Source organism: Ranitomeya variabilis, chromosome 1, assembly GCF_051348905.1.
Source record: "Ranitomeya variabilis isolate aRanVar5 chromosome 1, aRanVar5.hap1, whole genome shotgun sequence".
NCBI lineage: Eukaryota > Metazoa > Chordata > Amphibia > Anura > Dendrobatidae > Ranitomeya > Ranitomeya variabilis.
Window position 1 is genome coordinate 509946209 of NC_135232.1, and position 20505 is coordinate 509966713.

The 20505-nt window shown below is 45.5% G+C and overlaps 1 protein-coding gene across 7 annotated transcripts in view; it reads left to right on the top strand.

Moving 5' to 3' along the window:
* The window catches only part of MYO9B (myosin IXB), a 343844-nt gene that overhangs the window by 273162 nt on the left and 50177 nt on the right, over positions 1–20505 (top strand). For 6 of the 7 annotated variants that reach the window (XM_077253219.1, XM_077253192.1, XM_077253210.1 and 3 more), the window contains 2 exons: positions 12426–12467; positions 20009–20117. In XM_077253219.1, coding sequence (XP_077109334.1) covers positions 12426–12467; positions 20009–20117 — 151 coding nt within the window. The remainder of the gene's footprint in view (positions 1–12425; positions 12468–20008; positions 20118–20505) is intronic. The other variant, XM_077253203.1, reaches the window with a different exon arrangement.

A 20505-nucleotide genomic window follows, 5' to 3' on the forward strand; every position in this document is an offset into this window, starting at 1 on the left:
TGGCGAAGAGGAACCGTGGACCCGCCTTACAGGTATGTATGTTTCCTCCCCCGCAGCGGCGCATGGCATCAGCATTTCTGTCCCTTAACAGGGGACAGGGCGGCTTTATTCATTATTTTCACCACAGCCGCAGCCATTTTCGCAGTGACCGGTCCCAGTCTTTGGGACATCCTCCTTTCCTCCCTGCCGCGCCACCATCTCTGGCTTCCCGGCCATTCACCTCCGAGTGCTTGAATTTTGCACTCTTTTGGGTCAGTAGGAGACCTCGCTGGGTCAGAGCTCCCTCTCCCTGCCGGGACACGCCCCCCGGGGATCTCCAATCAGAGGGGTACTTTACATTTCTTGTCGGCCAGCAGATCCTCCTGGCTGCTCACACCCACTGGCGTGTCAGCCAATCTGAATCAGTTTGGCCACGCCCAGCACTCAGCATTGTGCCTGCTGTGTTCAGCGTGGTTGATGCCATTTCAGATCTGGTGCCTCAGCAGATCGCGCGTCCTGTCTGAGACTCTGCATTGATCTGCCCTTCTCCTGTGCTTTCGGCATCAGAACTCGCTGCATCTATCTGCGGACATCTGAAAAGGGGGACACAGCTAACCTAACAGTCTTCTGCTGACCATCGCTGGCATTGGGTAGGCTCTGCCCCCTCTCTCCTTCCTTGCCTCTGTTCCCCTATATAGCCCTTTTCAGCAGTATCACCAAGGCTCGACTCATGCCCAACTCTGCAGGGTGGCTTCTTCTCGTCCTCTCTCTAAGCCTACTATGATTCATTATGCCTGCGCCCGCTGCAAGAGACAGTGGTCTTCAAGTCAACCTTCCCTTTTCTGCCCGTCCTGCAGGCCTTCCACCATGTCTGCCCCACAGAAGCCCCCTAACGCCCGGGATGATACCACACACCTCCCTCCAGAGTGGGCTGTTGCCATGTCACAGTTGGTCTCTGACCTGACTAAAGTATCAGTCCCTGGTTCAGGTCCTGGAGCATCTTCCACATCTATCTGCCACATGTGCTCCGAATGCCTCTCACGGTGATTCGCACGCACCTGACCATGACTTTCACATGGACAGATCTGGTATAAAGCCTAAGAAGCGGGCTCCTTCTGGCTCCTCATCCAGTTCACCGGGTCCCTCTGCATCATCCAGAATGCTCTCCTCTCCCCATGCTCACTCCTTGGAGGTGGTTTTTGGGTCGGATGTGGATTCACAGTCTGAGTCTGATTCAGACCAGGCCTCAAAAATGCAAGATATGGTACATGGCATTATCTTGGCTATTACCCAAACTCTTAACCTTGAAGAGGACAAGGCTCCTGCCCAGGAGCACTTCGTTTTTCCCGGACTTTTCCCAATCACAGAGAATTTGAAGCAGTTATGGCTAAAAGACTGGGATCATCCCCAAAAAGCGTTTTCCGGGAAGGAAGCGGCTAGACATTCTTTACCCCTTTAGCTCAGACCTTGGTGATAGATGAGCAGTGTCCCCTTAGGTGGACCCACCAATTTCTTGCCTGTCTTCCAAGACAGTCCTGTATCTACCGAATGGTGTCTCTCTTGAGGACGTTACGGATAGGTAGATTGAGTCTTTTGGCTAAATCAGCCTTTGAAGCTGCTGGCGCCTCCCTCTGTCCCATATTCGCTTTCACCTGGGTGGAAAGTCCATGTCTGCATGGGCAAAAATGCTTCACCAGGGCATTCTGGAGGCAGATCCTCCGGATTAGATGGCAGATTTGGCAGATCATATTGCCTACGCCGGCAAATATCTTCTGACTTCCTCTTTTGATGTGGCCAGTTGTTCTGCCAGGGCAAATAGCAACATTGTTGCTATACACCGTATCCTCTGGTTGAAGGCGTGGAATGCAGATCCACCCTCAACAGTCCCTCACTAACATGGCCTTTCAGTGGTCTAGGCTTTTCGGGTCCAAACTGGATCAAATAATTTCAGACGCTACCGAGGGGAAAAACACCTCTCTCCCTCAGTCCAGACCTAAACGTCTTTTCAATAGGAAAGGGCCCCTTCCTTTTCATTGCTTTCGGCCCTTCTCTTCTTCAGGGACTTCATCCCAGCATGAGCGCTCTTCAGCCCCAGGGGAAAGGAAGACGCCATCCTTCAAACCTGCACCTCACTGGGGCCGCTCCTCCAAGGCTTCTAGGTACTGCTCTAACAGGTTCTCTTCTAAATGATGGGTGGCCCCACCTGGGAATATTTCCAGGGTTGGAGGCCAGCTTCTTCTCTTCCGGGACGCATGGTTGTCGGTGGTCGACGATATGTCTGGATCAGAGAGATAGTCACGTCCGGTTACAAACTTAACTTTTCTTACCCCCTCAGTAAAACGTTTCTTTCACTCTCGCACGCCAAAACTCCCCTATCAGGCCCCAGAGGTTCTTCAGGTCATTTCTTCCCTTCTACACACAGGAGTAATCCTACCTTTTCCCTGGAACGAATGGTTTTCAGGGTTCTACTCCAATCTTTTTGTAGTCCCGAAAAAAGATGGTTCGTTCCATCCGATTTTGGACCTCAAACAAACCGTCATGTTTGGATCCGCCATTTCAGGATGGAGTCACTACGTTCGGTGATCGCCTCCATGGAACCAGGGGAATTTCTTTGTTCTGTAGACATTCAGAATGCTTATCTTCACATTCCTGTTTTGTGTTTAGCATCACAGATTCTTTCGGTTTGCGATCCAGGAGGATCATTATCAGTTCACGGCCCTTCCTTTCTGCCTAGCCTCTGCCCCCAGAGTGTTCATGAAGGTCATGGCCATCCTTTGCTCCATGGGGATTCTCTTAATTCTTTACTTGGACGATCTTCTGATCAAGGGGTCATCCATCCAAGACTGCGACCTGAGTCTTCAGATCACTGTGGGCACTCTGGTCCGTCTCTGCTGGATTATCAACAGAGAGAAGTCCTCTCTAACCCAGGCTGGTGTTTCTGGGTATGAGGTTCGACACGAACCAAGCCCGGGCTTCCTTCCAAAGGAGAAGTTTTCATCTCTCTGCCAGGGAATCTGCTCACTAAAGCGACCAGCTCCTCTCTCCCTGCGGTCTTGCATGAGAGTTCTAGGGAAGATGATTGCCGCCATGGAGGCCATGCCCTTTGCCCAGTTCCATACCCGCCCTCTTCAGCTACCCCTCTTGTCTGCCTGGGACAAGAGAACCGTTTCCCTGGACCGACCCGTGTTTCTGCCTCTCAAGGTGAGGCAATTGTTATGATCTGGTGGCCTAAGAGCAGCATGAGACGTAGTCTGGAGAAGGTGGAACCTGTACTGACCGCAGACCCTGAACTTAACACCGCAACTAGAAGTAGCCGTGGAATGTACCTTTCACTCCCTAGACATCTCGACACAGCCGGAGGACTAATTACCCCTAGAGATAGAAAAGGGAAAACTATCTTGCCTCAGAGAAAATCCCCAAAGGATAGACAGCCCCCCACAAATATTGACTGTGAGAGGAGAGGGAAAAAACATACACAGACTGAAATCAGAATTTAGCAAAGGAGGCCACTTCTAGCTAAATAGAAAGGATAGGACAGAGTACTATGTGGTCAGTATTTAAACACTAGAAAATATCCACCACAGAAAATACAAAATCTCCACATCTAACTAAAGATATGGAGGGTATATCTGCATCTCCAGAGATACCAGCTTGGCTAAACAAATCCTTATACAGACCAAGCTGGACAAGACAAAAACATGGAAAAGAACTGAACAATAAGGCCCACAGCAAGTGGACAGCAAAAATCAAGGCCAGAACTTATCTTTGTTGAAATAAACAGCAAAGCAGGAGAGACCAGGCAGGGATGTGAATCCTCCAGGAACAATGGACAACTGGCACTGACTGAAGGGTCAAGCAAGACTAAATAGCCCAGTCAGATTTGCAAAAAGTGGTAACACCTGATGAATGCTGCGATCCAGAGACAGCAGTGCTACCACTTATAACCACCGGAGGGAGCCCAAGAGCAGAATTCACAACAGTACCCCCCCCCCCCCCCCTTGAGGAGGGGTCACCGAACCCTCACCAGAGCCCCCAGGCCGATCCGGACGAGCCAAATGAAAGGCACGAACCAAATCCTCAGCATGAACATCAAAGGCAACAACCCAAGAATTATCCTCCTGGCCATAACCCTTCCATTTGACAAGATACTGAAGCTTCCGCCTCGAAAAACGAGAATCCAAAATCTTCTCCACCACATACTCCAACTCCCCATCAATCAACACCGGGGCAGGTGGATCAACAGAGGGAACAACGGGCACCACATATTTCCGCAACAAAGATCTATGAAAAACATTATGGATGGCAAAAGAGGCTGGAAGGGCCAAACGAAAAGACACTGGATTGATAATCTCAGAAATCCTATAAGGGCCAATAAACCGAGGATTGAACTTAGGGGAAGAAACCTTCATAGGAACATGACGGGAAGACAACCAGACCAAATCCCCAACCCGAAGCCGGGAACCAACACACCGACGGTTAGCAAAACGCTGAGCCCTCTCCTGAGACAACACCAAATTGTCAACAACATGAGCCCAAATTTGCTGCAACCTGTCAACCACAGAGTCCACCCCTGGACAATCAGAAGGCTCAACCTGCCCTGAAGAAAAACGAGGATGAAAACCAGAGTTACAAAAGAAGGGTGAAACCAAGGTAGCAGAACTAGCCCGATTATTAAGGGCAAACTCGGCCAATGGCAAGAAAGCCACCCAATCATCCTGATCAGCAGACACAAAGCATCTCAAATAAGTTTCCAAAGTCTGATTAATTCGCTCGGTTTGGCCATTTGTCTGAGGATGAAATGCGGAAGAAAAAGACAAATCAATGCCCAGCCTAGCACAAAAGGCCCGCCAAAACCTAGAAACAAACTGGGAACCTCTATCGGACACAATATTCTCCGGAATGCCATGCAAACGAACCACATGCTGAAAAAACAACGGAACCAAATCAGAAGAGGAAGGCAATTTAGGCAAAGGTACCAAATGAACCATCTTAGAAAACCGGTCACAAACCACCCAGATAACCGACATCCTCTGGGAAACCGGAAGATCCGAAATAAAATCCATAGAAATATGCGTCCAAGGCCTCTCAGGGACCGGCAAAGGCAAAAGCAACCCACTAGCGCGGGAACAGCAAGGCTTGGCCCGCGCACAAGTCCCACAGGACTGCACAAAAGAACGCACATCCCGTGACAAAGAAGGCAACCAAAAGGACCTACCGACCAATTCTCTGGTCCCAAAGATCCCAGGATGACCAGCCAACACAGAACAATGAACCTCAGAAATCACTTTACTAGTCCATCTGTCAGGAACAGTTTCCCCACTGGACAGCGGTCAGGTTTATCAGCCTGATATTCCTGAAGAACCCGTCATAAATCAGGGGAGATGGCAGAAAGAATCACCCCAGATTCTTCCTTCAGAATGCCGACCGGCTCAAGAACCCCAGGAGAATCAGGCAAAAAGCTCCTAGAGAGGGCATCAGCCTTAACATTCTGAGACCACAAAATCAAAACGGGAGAAAAACAGGGACCATCGGGCCTGTGTAGGATTCAGCCGTTTGGCAGACTCGAGATAAGTCAGATTCTTATGATCGGTCAAGACCACAATACGGTGCTTGGCCCCCTCAAGCCAATGTCGCCACTCCTCAAATGCCCACTTCATAGCCAACAACTCACGATTGCCGACATCATAATTGCGTTCCGCAGGCGAAAACTTTCGAGAAAAGAAGGCACACGGTTTCATCAAGGAACCATCAGAATTCCTCTGAGACAAAACGGCCCCTGCCCCAATCTCAGAAGCGTCAACCTCAACCTGAAAAGGAAGAGAAACATCCGGCTGACGCAACACAGGGGCAGAAGTAAATCGGTGTTTAAGCTCCTGAAAGGCAGAAACAGCCGCAGAGGACCAATTCGTCACCTCAGCGCCTTTCTTCGTCAAATCGGTCAGGGGTTTAACCACACTGGAGAAGTTGGCAATGAAACGGCGATAAAAATTAGCAAAGCCCAAAAATTTCTGAAGGCTCTTCACAGATGTGGGCTGGATCCAATCATGAATGGCCTGAACCTTAACCGGATCCATTTCTATAGATGAGGGAGAAAAAATGAAGCCCAAAAAATAAATCTTCTGTACTCCAAAGAGGCACTTAGACCCCTTCACAAACAAGGCGTTATCACGAAGGATCTGAAATACCATCCTGACTTGTTTCACATGAGACTCCCAATCATCTGAAAAAATCAAAATATCATCCAAATATACAATCATGAATTTATCAAGATAATTCCGAAATATATCATGCATGAATGACTGAAACACAGATGGAGCATTAGAGAGTCCGAATGGCATCACAAGGTATTCAAAATGGCCTTCCGGCGTATTAAACGCAGTTTTCCATTCGTCACCCTGCTTAATACGAACAAGATTATATGCCCCTCGAAGGTCAATCTTAGTAAACCAACTAGCCCCCTTAATCCTAGCAAACAGATCAGAAAGCAAAGGCAAAGGGTATTGGAATTTGACCGTGATCTTATTCAAGAGGCGATAATCAATACAGGGTCTCAAGGAGCCATCCTTCTTGGCAACAAAAAAAAAACCTGCTCCCAGTGGTGAAGAAGATGGCCGAATATGCCCCTTCTCCAAAGACTCCTTAACATAGCTCCGCATGGCGGTATGTTCTGGCACAGACAGGTTCAAAAGTCGGCCCTTAGGGAACTTACAGCCTGGAATCAAGTCAATAGCACAATCACAGTCCCTATGCGGTGGAAGGGAACTGGACTTGGGCTCATTGAATACATCCTGGAAATCTGAAAAAAATTCAGGAATTTCAGAAGAGGGGGAGGAGGCAATTGACATCAAAGGAACATCACCATGAACCCCCTGACAACCCCAACTAGTCACAGACATAGATTTCCAATCTAATACCGGATTATGCACCTGTAACCATGGGAAACCCAGCACAATAGCATCATGCAAATTATGCAACACCAGAAAACGACAATCTTCCTGATGGGCTGGCGCCATGCACATGGTCAGCTGTGTCCAAAACTGAGGTTTATTTTTAGCCAACGGTGTAGCATCAATGCCCCTCAAAGGAATAGGACTCTGCAAAGGCTGCAAGGGGAAACCACAACGTCTGGCAAATTCTAAGTCCATTAAGTTTAGAGCGGCACCTGAATCCACAAATGCCATGACAGAAAATGACGATAATGAGCAGATCAGGGTCACAGATAACAGAAATTTAGGTTGTACAGTACTGATGGTAACAGAACTAGCGATTCTCTTGGTACGCTTAGGACAATCAGAAATAACATGAGCAGAATCGCCGCAGTAAAAACACAACCTATTCTGACGTCTGAATCCTTGTCGTTCAGCTCTAGACACAATCCTATCACACTGCATAGGCTCAGGACTCCGCTCGGAAGACAATGCCATAGTGTGCACAACTCTGCGCTCGCGTAAGCGCCGATCAATCTGAATGGCCAGAGACATAGAATCACTCAGACCAGCAGGCGTGGGAAACCCCACCATAACATCTTTAACGGATTCAGAAAGACCCTTTCTGAAAATTGCCGCCAAGGCATCCTCATTCCATTTAGTCAGCACAGACCATTTTCTAAATTTCTGGCAATATGATTCTGCCGCTTCTTGACCCTGACACAGGGCCAACAAGGTCTTCTCAGCATGATCCTCTGAATTAGGTTCATCATACAATAACCCAAGCGCCTGGAAAAAGGTGTCTACATTAAGCAAAGCCGGATTCCCAGGTTCCAGGGCAAATGCCCAATCCTGGGGGTCATCACGCAGCAGAGATATAACAATTTTAACCTGCTGGATGGGATCACCAGAGGAACGGGGTTTCAGAGCAAAAAACAGTTTACAGTTATTTTTAAAGCTCAAAAATTTGGACCTGTCCCCAAAAAACAAATCAGGAGTTGGAATTCTAGGCTCTAAAACCGGAGTCTGAACTATATAATCGGAAATACCCTGTACTCTAGCAGCAAGTTGATCCACACGAGAAGCCAATCCCTGAACATCCATGCCAGCGCTAAACTCCTGAGCCACCCAGAGGTAAAGAGGGAAAACAAAACACAACAGACTACAGAAAAAAAAATGGCTCAGCACTTTCCTTCCCTTCTTCTGAGATGCGGTTAACTCATTGTTGGCCAGTTGTACTGTTATGATCTGGTGGCCTAAGAGCAGCATGAGACGTACTCTGGAGAAGGTGGAACCTGTACTGACCGCAGACCCTGAACTTAACACCGCAACTAGAAGTAGCTGTGGAATGTACCTTTCACTCCCTAGACATCTCGACACAGCCGGAGGACTAATTACCCCTAGAGATAGAAAAGGGAAAACTATCTTGCCTCAGAGAAAATCCCCAAAGGATAGACAGCCCCCCACAAATATTGACTGTGAGAGGAGAGGGAAAAAACATACACAGACTGAAATCAGAATTTAGCAAAGGAGGCCACTTCTAGCTAAATAGAAAGGATAGGACAGAGTACTATGCGGTCAGTATTTAAACACTAGAAAATATCCACCACAGAAAATACAAAATCTCCACATCTAACTAAAGATATGGAGGGTATATCTGCATCTCCAGAGATACCAGCTTGGCTAAACAAATCCTTATACAGACCAAGCTGGACAAGACAAAAACATGGAAAAGAACTGAACAATAAGGCCCACAGCAAGTGGACAGCAAAAATCAAGGCCAGAACTTATCTTTGTTGAAATAAACAGCAAAGCAGGAGAGACCAGGCAGGGATGTGAATCCTCCAGGAACAATGGACAACTGGCACTGACTGAAGGGTCAAGCAAGACTAAATAGCCCAGTCAGATTTGCAAAAAGTGGTAACACCTGATGAATGCTGCGATCCAGAGACAGCAGCGCTACCACTTATAACCACCGGAGGGAGCCCAAGAGCAGAATTCACAACAGGCAATCCCTGACCTGGTGGACGCTATCCTTCCTCCCTCTCCGGTGACAGGGCATCACACAGCGTGGTCACTGGAACGTTCAGGAAGCCACTCTCACCATCAATCTTCTGGAGATTAGGGTGATTTTTCTCGCTTTTCTCCACTGGCAGTCCCTCCTCGCAGGCCAGCCAGTCCGCATTCAATCGGACAAAGACACGGCCATGGCCTACATAAACCATCAAGGCGAGACTCTCAGCAAGTAGGTTATTTCAGAGGTAACAAGAATCCTGTGATGGGCAGAATGTCACGTCCCTGCCATATCGACCATTCACATTCTGGGGGTGGAAAATTGGGCGGACGATTTTCTGAGCCATCAGGGTCTCGCATCGGGCGAGTGATCTCTCAGCCAGATTTGCCAACGATTGGACACCCGAACGTCTCGCATGAACCACAAAGTTCCTCAGTTCGTAGCCAGGTCCCCCAGGACCCACTAGCCATCGGTTGCGATGCTCTGGTAAGGGAGCATCGCAGAAGGGATCCCCGTAATCGTGATAGCGCTGGATTGGCCAAGACTGGCCTGGTACGTGGATCTGGTGAATATGGTAATGGACATCCCCTGGAGGCTTCCAGACCGTCCAGATCTTCTCTCGCAAGGTCCCCCTTCCACCAGAGTTCTAAGTCTCTGAGTTTAACGCCATGGCTGTTGAGGCCACAGTCCTGAGGGAGGCTGGTTTTTGCCATTAAGTCATTCAGACCATGATTAGGGCAAGAAATCCAGCATCCTCACGTACCTACCACAGATATTGAAAGGCCTTCTTCCGGTGGTGTGAGGAAAGCAATGGTTCCTATGTCCTTTTCCCTTCCTTCCATCCTTGTTTTTTTTTACAAGCGGGTCTTGATTCGGGTCTATCGCTCAGTACTATTAAGGGACAGGTTTTCGCTCTGTCAATTCCTTTCGAGTGGAATCTGGCTTCCCGTTCCTAGGTAAAGACTGTCCTTCAAGGTGTCATCCTGCTTATCGTCCTCCGATAGACCCATGGGATCTTAATCTCGTCCTTGGCGCCCTCCAGCACGCTCCCTTTGAGTCCATTCAAAATATTTTGTTTTCTCTCCTGTCATGGAAAGTTGCCTTCTTAGTCGCCATTACATCCATCAGGAGGGTTTCTGAATTGGCGGCTTTATCCTGTCATTCTCCGTTCCTGATTCTGCATCGGGACAAGGTAGTTCTCAGACCCGTCCCTTCCTTTCCAAGGTGGTCTCTTCATTTCACATCAATGAAGACATTGTCCTTCCTTCTCTATGTCCCTCTCCGGTCAATCCCCTGGAGAAGTCCCTCCACAAGCTGGATCTGGCCAGAGCTATTGGAGTCTACCTTTCAAGGACTGCTTCCTTTCGTCAATCCGATTCCCTATTTGTCATCTCTGAAGGGCGTCGTAAGGGGCTCCCAGCTTGTAAGGCCACTATTGCCCGTTGGATTCGTTCGGCAATATTGGAGGCATACCATGTTCAGGACAAACTGCCTCCTCCGGAAGTGAGGGCTCAGTCCACCTGGGCCATGGGGGCTTCCTGGGCTGTTCGTCACCAGGCTTTGGCCTTACAGATTTGCAGGGCGCGACCTGGTCGTCCTTGCATACTTTTGCGAGGTTTTACAAGGTTCATACCTATGCCTCGTATGATGCAGGCCTGGGTAGAAAGGGCGGTTAAGCACTGGCCGACCTAAGTCCACTTTCTTTGCATTCTTTCTGTTCCCACCCTTGGGACTGTTTTTGGTTACCTGTGTTCCCCAATGAAGCCTTCATTGGGGGAGACAGCACCCTCCCTAATTGTTTGTACCATATGTTGAGTTTTTGGTTGCTTCTCCTACTACTTTAACCCCAACTGAAGTACTTCGTGCCTGTCCGTGGGTGTATACTGCTGGGGAGGTGCTATTTTCCTTTTTTGCCTAGTGTCAGCCTCTTAGCGACAGTAGCATACACCCATGGTTACGTGTATCCCCCAATGAAGGCTCCTAGAAAGATTTTACGGTGAGTGCCAAAAATCCCTCTGTCGCTTTTTTGCTGTGTTTTTGGTGAATAAAACTAAGTATATTAACATGTACTGTAGACAAATCACACATGTAATCTGCCTGGAAAAAAACATTTTTAGTGAAGCTTTTGGCAGCAGAAAAAAACGCTGAAAAAATACTACATCTGAACATACCCTTAAAGAACTACAGTCGTCTTCTTAGTCACACCTCTGCAAAATCTCTTTAGATCTGCCCTATAGGAAAGTTGCTTTATGGTGGCAATTACCTCCATCAGGTGAGTGCCAGAATTGGTAGCCTTGTTCTCTAACTTTCCTTTCACCGTTGTCCATCATAGAGTAGCTCACCCACAGTGATCTTGGGGTTCTTCTTTACATCTCTCACCAAGGCTCTTCTCCTACGATTGCTCAGTTCGACTGGACGGCCAGGTCTAGGAAGACTTCTGGTGGTCCCAAACTTCTTCCATTTAAGGATTATGGAGGCCACTGTGCTCTTAGGAACCTTGAGTACTGCAGAAATTCTTTTGTAACCTTTGCCAGATCTGTGCCTTGCTATAATTCTGTCTCTGAGGTCCTTGGCCAGTTCCTTTGACCTCATGATTCTCATTTGGTCTGACATGCACTGTGAACTGTGAGGTCTTATATAGAGAGGTGTGTGCCTTTCCAAGTCAAGTCCTATCAGTTTAATTAAACACAAGTGACCTCCAGTGAAAGAGTAGAACCATCTCAAGGAGGATCACAAGGAAATGGGCAGCATGTGACTTAAATATGAGTGTCTGAACAAAGGGTCTGAATACTTATGACCATGTGATATTTTGTTTTTTCTTTTTTAATAAATTTGACAAAAAACAGACGTAGAAATTTTTGCAGTCAAGATGGGGTGCAGAGTTTACATTAATGAGAAAAAAATGAACTTTTTTGAATTTACCAAATGTCTGCAATGAAACAGAGTGAAAAATTTAAAGGGGTCTGAATACTTTCCGTACCCACTGTATAGCCACAATAGCGCATTATATTTGGGCAACACTAGATAAGACTTACTACTTAACAGTAATTATACTTCTACCAAAGCGTGTATATAGAGAGCTTGCAGTAGTGTGACCCTTATAAAATTTTACAAAAGTGTGACGTGATGATCAACATGTGGCCACTTTGAACATAGGCAGAAAGCTGCCCATCGGTGGTGTGAGCGTTGGTTTTCACAGCTGATGAATATGAAGGACTACATGGTAGCAGGTTTTCTAGTCCTCTAGTGATTATCACCTGCTCATGTGTTATTACTTTTCCAACTGCTAACATGTGTGGGTATTGTAGTTAGTGAGAGAAGCAAGCACTTATCAACTTAATGTCCTTCTGCTAGTGACAGGCAGCTGGAACTCTGGGTCTAGTTTATCCCCCAAAGGATGATATGGAAAAAGATTTTCAACTGGTTTTTATCTTTTTGCTATTTTCCTTTTATTTATTTTTTGGGGTTTTTTTTCTCTCCAATGTAATTTATTTTCTATGTTTCAGCAGAGGAAATCTCAAAAGAAGAAAAGAAAACAAGACCAACACGTAAGCATTCTATTATAGTTGTACCAGAAAAAAAGGATTCTCATTATCCCTCCAAAAATGGGGCATTTATTGGACCTTCATTATATCACACCACGAATTGGCTTACAATAGACGCCAAGTTTTTTGGGGGGTGGGGGGGTGATGCTGGAGGTGAGTTTGTTTGTTATCTAAAATTTCTAGTGCGTCTTTTCATATAACTTGAAAATTAATTTATTTAGAAAGTGTATTTGTCAGCAGATTTTTGCTATGTAATCTGACAGGATCTTTGTCCCTACCTTATGGTGCTGATTCCAGTGATGTATCACTTAGTTTAGTGAGTGCAGCAGTTCTGATAGAATCATACTTTTGTGCTGCAGACTCAGCAGAGCTCAGATGTTGAGCTGTGTATAACCCGCCCACACCACAGCTGTCTGTTAAAGTGAACCTGTCAGCAGGATTGTGCTCAGTAACCTACAGACAGTGTCAAGTTGGCACCGTTATATTGATTAACATGATACCTGGTTTGATGACATCTGTCTTGTGGTTATTTAATCTTTGTTTTCAGCTAATGAGATATTCGTTCTTTGGGGCGCCCTGTGGGGGGGGAGGGGGGATTTATTATGTGTTCTCTTGCCTCATCTTCATTGTTGTGGCTTAACTGACAGATCAGTGATCCTTCAGTGACCTTCCTATTTTAAATATTGCAGGTTATAGTGTGAAATTATTAAAAAAAAAATTACCTCCAGCAAAATGGCGGCGGCGCCTGCGCGTAGCATCTATCGCGTACCGATAGATGCTACTGCGCATGCGCTGGCATCGACTTAATTTTGCTGGAGCCAAATCTTTATTCCTCCATCAAAATGGAGCTGCCGACGCCCCAGTTGACAGGTCTTGCACAGATTACGAGCATTGCTTGCAGATAGATGCTACTGCTCAGGTGCCGGTGTCATTTTGCTGGAGGTAATTTTTTTTCAAAGCCCACACTATAAACTGCAATATTTAAAATAAGGGGCAGGTAACTGCAGAATCAGTGACCTGTCATAAGTCCATACTGATAAATATTCAAGCAGAGCACACAGGCTGCCCCGGAGCACAAGATTCTCATTAAAGAGAACCTGTCACCCCCAAAATCGAAGGTGAGCTAAGCCCACCGGCATCAGGGGCTTATCTACAGCATTCTGGAATGCTGTAGATAAGCCCCCGATGTAACCTGAAGGATGAGAAAAAGAGGTTAAATTATACTCACCCAGGGGCATTACAGAATGCTGTAGATAAGCCCCTGATGCCGGTGGGCTTAGCTCACCTTCGATTTTGGGGTGACAGGTTCCCTTTAACTGAAAACTGCAAATATACATTAAACAACCACCACAAGACCAATTCATCACCCAAGGTATCATTTTAATCAGTATAACGGTGTCAACCTGACACTGTAGGTTACTGAGCACAATCCTGCTGACCGGTTCCCTTTAACATTGTATAATGACCGAGAGCTGCTAATCCGTGCTGGGGTGTTGGTTTGACTACCCTGCATGTGCCAAGTTGTCTTGTAATGATGATCTGCTGATAAAATGATTGGTTGCATTGAAAATGCAAAACACAGCTCAGGGGTAAGTGATGCATCCCTGTAATGAGGGACTCTGCTCCTACATTATGCTGCTGTCAGATTACATAGCAAAATCCTGGTGAAAGTTTAACTTTAATAACTGTGTTTTACTATTCACCTTAAAGGGGTGTCAGTTGGTGTATGGACATGCCCCCAACTGATAACACCCAGTGGTTCATTTATTCATTCCCTTCTAGGAGGAATAACTGAGGAACGCACAACAAAGTTCTAAGTAAAGATTCTACATATTATGAGAAGTACAAATTTTTAATAAAAGCCAACTTGCAGATCCCCTTTAATGACACCTGAACTGCTCATAGACTATAAACGTCTGGCAGTCCACACTTTAATCCGCACTGAACTGATGTTCTGAACCATCAATACAGTGTAAGCAGCCTGCACGAGATTGTACAGCTGTGCGGTTGGAAAGCCAGCTGTCAGACACAGCCAGACTCTCCACAAAAATAAAAAAAATACAAACATGAAAATAGACAAGTAATTTTAATTTTATTTACATTTTCCACCTGAAAAAAAATATATATATTGAAGTGATGTAAAAATAAGCCCCAAGTATTTGCATATCCAAATAAGAACATTTGTTAGTTTTGTTAAAAGGACACGTACAATAAAAGCAGAAAATGTCCCTCGTCAGGAACGGGCTAAAATGGCCCAGTCCTGAGATGATTAACCCCTTAACGACCGCCGATACGCCTTTTAACGGTGGCAGTTAAGGGTACTTAACTGTGGAAAAAGTGAATAGCGCCCCCCAGAGTCGGATTTTCTCTGGGGTCTCGGTTACCGGGGGTAGCCGAGACCCCAGAGAACATGATTCGGGGATTTTTTACCGACCCCCGGGTTGCAATCGTCGGTAATTAACCGTTTACCGGCGGTCGCAAAAAAAAAAAACGCGATTTCCCATTTAATTTCTCTGTCCTCCGATGTGATTGCACATCAGAGGACAGAGAAATGGGGTCCCCGATCGCCCCCTGATACTCACCTGTCTCCCCCGGTGCTCCTCGTGGCTCGCAGTGGGCGCCGCCATCTTGTTCTGGCCAAAAAATGGCGGGCGCAGTGCAGCCGGCTGGTACCCGGAAGATTTTTGGGGTCTCGGCTGCCGGGGGTAGCTGAGACCCCAAAGAACATGATCGGGGTCGGTTTTTACCGACCCCTGTTTTGCGATCGCCGGTAATTAACTGTTTACCGGCGACCGCAAAAAAAAAAAAAAAAAAAAGCTATGTGTAATTCTCTGTCCTCTGATGTGATCGCACATCAGAGGACAGAGAAATAGGGGGATTCGGGGACCCTATCATACTTACCTGTGTCCCCTCCTGGCCGCCGGCTTTTGCCTTCGGTAAGAAAATGACGGGCGCATGCGCAGTTGGGGCTAAAGTTAGGGTTAGGGTTGGGTCTAAAGTTAGGGTTAGGGTTGGGTCTAAAGTTAGGGTTAGGGTTGGGTCTAAAGTTAGGGTTAGGGTTGGGGCTAAATTTAGGGTTGGGGCTAAATTTAGGGTTAGGGTTGGGGCTAAAGTTAGGGTTAGGGTTGGGGCTAAAGTTAGGGTTAGGGTTGGGGCTAAAATTAGGGTTAGGGTTGGGGCTAAAGTTAGGGCTAGGGTTGGGGCTAAAGTTAGGACTAGGGTTGCGGCTAAAGTTAGGGTTAGAGTTGGGATTAGGGTTAGAGTTGGGATTAAGGTTAGGATTGGGATTAGGGTTAGGTTAGGGATTAGGGTTGGGATTAGGGTTAGGGGTGTATTGGGATTAGGGTTAGGGGTGTATTGGGATTAGGGTTAGGTTTGAGGTTAGGGTTGAGATTAGGATTAGGGGTGTGTTGATTTAGGGTTCTGATTAGGGTTATGGTTGTTTTGGGGTTAGGGTTGTGATTATCGTTAGGGTTGTGATTAGGATTATAAATCGGGTTGGGATTAGGGTTAGGGGTGTGTTGGGGTTAGGGTTTGAGTTAGAATTGGGGGGTTTCCACTGTTTAGGTACATTGGGGGGTCTGTAAACGCCACAGCCAATTTTGCGCTCAAAAAGTCAAATGGTGATCCCTCCCTTCTGACAAACAGTGGTTTATTTTCGCGACTCTGCATTATAAACTTCCGTGAAGCACTTGGGCATTCAAAGTTCTCACCACACATCTAGATAAGTTCCTTGGGGGGTCTAGTTTCCAAAATGGGGTCACTTGTGGGGGGTTTCTACCGTTTAGGCACATCAGGGGCTCTGCAAACACAACATAACGCCCGCAGACCATTCTATCAAAGTCTGCATTCCAAATTGCACAATACATTTTGGGGACCAATTTCTCCTGTTACCCTTATGAAAGTAAAAATTTTGGGGTGAAAAGATAATTTTTGTGGAAAAAATATGATTTTTATTTTCATGGCTCTACATTATAAACTTCTGTGAAGCAGTTGGGGGTTCATAGTGCTCACCACACATCTTGATAAGCTCTTTGGGGGGTCTAGTTTCCAAAATGGGGGTCACTTGTGGGGGGTTTCTACTGTTTAGGTACATCAGGAGCTCTGCAAATGCAACATGACGCCCGCAGACTATCCCATCAAAGTCTGCATTCCAAGCGGCGCTCCTTCCCTTCCGAGCCCCGATGGGTGGCCAAACAGTGCCCCCCCACATATGGGGTATCAGCGTACTCAGGACAAACTGGTCAACAGATTTTGGGGTCCAATGTGTCCTGTTACCCTTGATAAAATAAAAAATTGCAGTCTAAAAAATCATTTTTGAGGAAAACAAAAAGGATTTTTTATTTTCACGGCTCTACGTTATAAATTTCTGTAAAGCACTTGGGGGTTTAAAGTGCTCACCACACATCTAGATAAGTTCCTTAAGGGGTCTAGTTTCCAAAATGGGGTCACTTGTGGGGGGTTTCTACTGTTTAGGCACATCAGGGGCTCTCCAAACGCGACATGGTGTCCGATCTCAATTCCAGCCAATTCTACATTGAAAAAGTAAAACGTCACTCCTTCTCTTCCAAGCTCTGCGGTGCGCCCAAACAGTGGTTTACCCCCACATATGGGGTATCGACGTACTCAGGAGAAATTGCACAACAATTTTTGTAGTCTAATTTCTCCTGTTACCCTTGTGACAATAAGAATTTGTGGGCGAAAAGATCATTTTTGTGTAAACAAATGCGATTTTTTATTTTCATGGCTCTACTTTATAAACTTCTGTGAAGCACTTGGAGGCTCAAAGTGCTCACCACACCTCTAGTTAAGTTCCTTAAGGGGTCTAGTTTCCAAAATGGTGTCAGTTGTGGAGCGTTTCCACTGTTTAGGCACATCAGGGGCTCTCCAAACGCGACATGGCATCCGATCTCAATTCCAGGCAATTCTGCATTGAAAAAGTCAAACGGTGCTCCTTCTCTTCCAAGCTCTGCGGTGCGCCCAAACAGTGGTTTACCCCCACATATGGGGTATCGGCGTATTCAGGAGAAATTGCACAACAAAATTTATGGTTAAATTTCTGTTTTTACACTTGTAAAAATAAAAAAAAATGGTTCTGAAGTAAAATATTTGCAAAAAAAGTTAAATGTTCATTTTTTCCTTCCACATTGTTTGTTCCTGTGAAGCACGTAAAGGGTTAATAAGCTTCTTGAATGTGGTTTTGAGCACCTTGAGGCGTGCAGTTTTTAGAATGGTGTCACACTTGGTTATTTTCTATCATATAGACCCCTCAAAATGACTTCAAAGGTGATGTGGTCCCTAAAAAAAAATGGTGTTGTGTTGTAAAAATGAGAAATTGCTGGTCAACTTTTAACCTTTATAACTCCCTAACAAAAAAAAAATTTGTTTCCAAAATTGTGCTGATGTAAAGTAGACATGTGGGAAATGTTATTTATTAACTATTTTTTGTGACATATCTCTCTGATTTAAGGGCATAAAAATACAAAGTTTGAAAATTGAAAAATTTTAACTTTTTTTTGCCATATTTCCATTTTTTTCATAAATAATCGCAAGTAATATCGAAGAAATGTTACCACTAACATGAAGTACAATATGTCACGAAAAAACAAATTCAGAATCAGCAGGATCTGTTAAAGTGTTCCAGTGTTATAACCTCATAAAGTGACAGTGGTCAGAATTGTAAAAATTGGCTCTGTCACTAAGGGGTTAAAGAAGCATTAAACTCAATGCGTTGTATAAATATTTGCATCTAAAGCGTAAATGCGTGTATAAACTAAATCCAAACACTTCAGATTATAAACCCACAGCTAATACTAATGAATGTTTCTGGAAGATCACAGAACTCCTGCTGAGATAATCTCATATAAAAAGTACTACATGCAGCCTCTCAAGCATGGCTCCACTTATACAGTGGGGAAAATAAGTATTTGATCCACTGCTGATTTTGCAAGTTTTCCCACCTGCAAAGAATAATTTTTTATCGCAGGTATGCTTCAACTGTGAGAAACAGAATCTTAAAAAAAAAAAAAAAAAATCCCGAAAATCACATGGTATGATTTTTACATAATTAAATTGCATTTTATTGCATGAATTAAGTATTTGGTCACCTACCAACCAGCAAGACTTCTGGCTCTCCACAGACCTGTTAGTTTTTTCATTAATTGAACCTGTCAGCAGGATTTTGCACAGTAACCTACAAACAGTGTCAGGTTGGAGTCTATTGAACTGATTATAATGATACCTTGGGTGATGAAATCCGTCTTGTGTTTGTTGTGTAATCTTTATTTTCGGTTTTCAGTTAATGATATGCTCGTGCTTCAAGGAGGCCTCTGGAGGGGGGTCTTCATGTGGTGGTGTGATTAGGTATTCATACTGATGGCTTCTAACAGGTCACTGATCCCTCACTAACCTGCTCCCTATTTTACATACTGCGTCTTATCATCATGCAGGCAGCGGCCCCTGCACTGTAGCATAATACAAGCTATATTATCCGTATATTCATTTTACTTAAGGTACCTTCACACTAAACGATATCGCTAGCGATCCGTGACGTTGCAGCGTCCTGGATAGCGATATCGTTTAGTTTGACACGCAGCAGCGATCAGGATCCTGCTGTGATATCGCTGGTCGTTGAACAAAGTTCAGAACTTTAGCAACGATACCAGCGATGTTTTACACTGGTAACCAGGGTAAACATGGGGTTACTAAGCGCAGGGCCGCGCTTAGTAACCCGATGTTTATCCTGGTTACCAGTGTAAAATGTAAAAAAAAAACAAACACTACATACTCACCTTCGCATCCCCAGGCGTCTGCTTCCCACACTGACAGAGCACCGTAAAGTGAAAGTGAAAGTACAGCACAGCGGTGACGTCACCGCTCTGCTGTTAGGGCCGGGCTCAGTCAGAGCAGGAAGCAGACGCCGGGGGACGCGAATGTAAGTATGTACTGTTTGTTTTTTTACATTTTACGCTGGTAACCAGGGTAAACATCGGGTTACTAAGCGCGGCCCTGCGCTTAGTAACCCGATGTTTACCCTGGTTACCCGGGGACCTCGGCATCGTTGGTCGCTGGAGAGCGGTCTGTGTGACAGCTCTCCAGCGATCAAACAGCGACGCTGCAGCGATCGGCATCGTTGTCGCTATTGCTGCAGCGTCGCTTAATGTGAAGGTACCTTTAGTCATATAAATTTCTTGAGGGGAAAAAAACATATATCCTAATCAAAATGCCACTGGCGGTCTTGCCTACACAGTAGCATAATTCGGAGCGCAAAAGCTGATACTGCGCAGGCATGATTTGGATAGGGGAAAAAAAAATTTGGCTCCATCAAAATTGTGGTGGCGCCTGCACAGTAATCTCTACCTCATTCCGAATTATGCTACTGCGCAGGCGCTGCCATCGTTGTAATTTGTATGGCTGAGATCATGCATACAGTGTTTGATACATGCCACCCTGGACCGGATAGCATGCATCTGCTCTCAGGTGCCCTTTAATTCTGGTGCCCTTTAATTCAGGTGCCCTTTAATAATTATAGCTTTTTTTTGCAGTTGGAATCACATGGGCATGTGTTTGTCAGCTACCAGGTGAACATTGGCCAGTCCTGTGAACATTGCTCCTCTGCAATATGGCCAATGGAGAAGGCTTATCTCTGCAGTAGTAAGTACAAGCAAATCATCAAGCCACTTGATGACAAAACTAATTGCATATCATTACCGTATTCATAAAATGTTATTTAAAGCACATTTGTGCAAAGAAATACTAGTCATTTGAATAAGCAGAGCACAAAGAACATGACCATATTCTTCACTTACCCTGATAAGTGTCCTCCATTTAAGCAGGAAATGACAACATATCACTTAATGTAATCTACATTGATTTACTAGATTTTCCTTCAGTGACCAAACTTATTGAGCTAGATCCATTGCATGTTATTGTGCAAATCTCATAACTCTTCTCAAAAGTTAATGAAATGCTTGATAATGAAAGCTGCCTATAATATTCACTAGATTGGCACTTACCCGATCCTTTGAACTAGGGACATCCT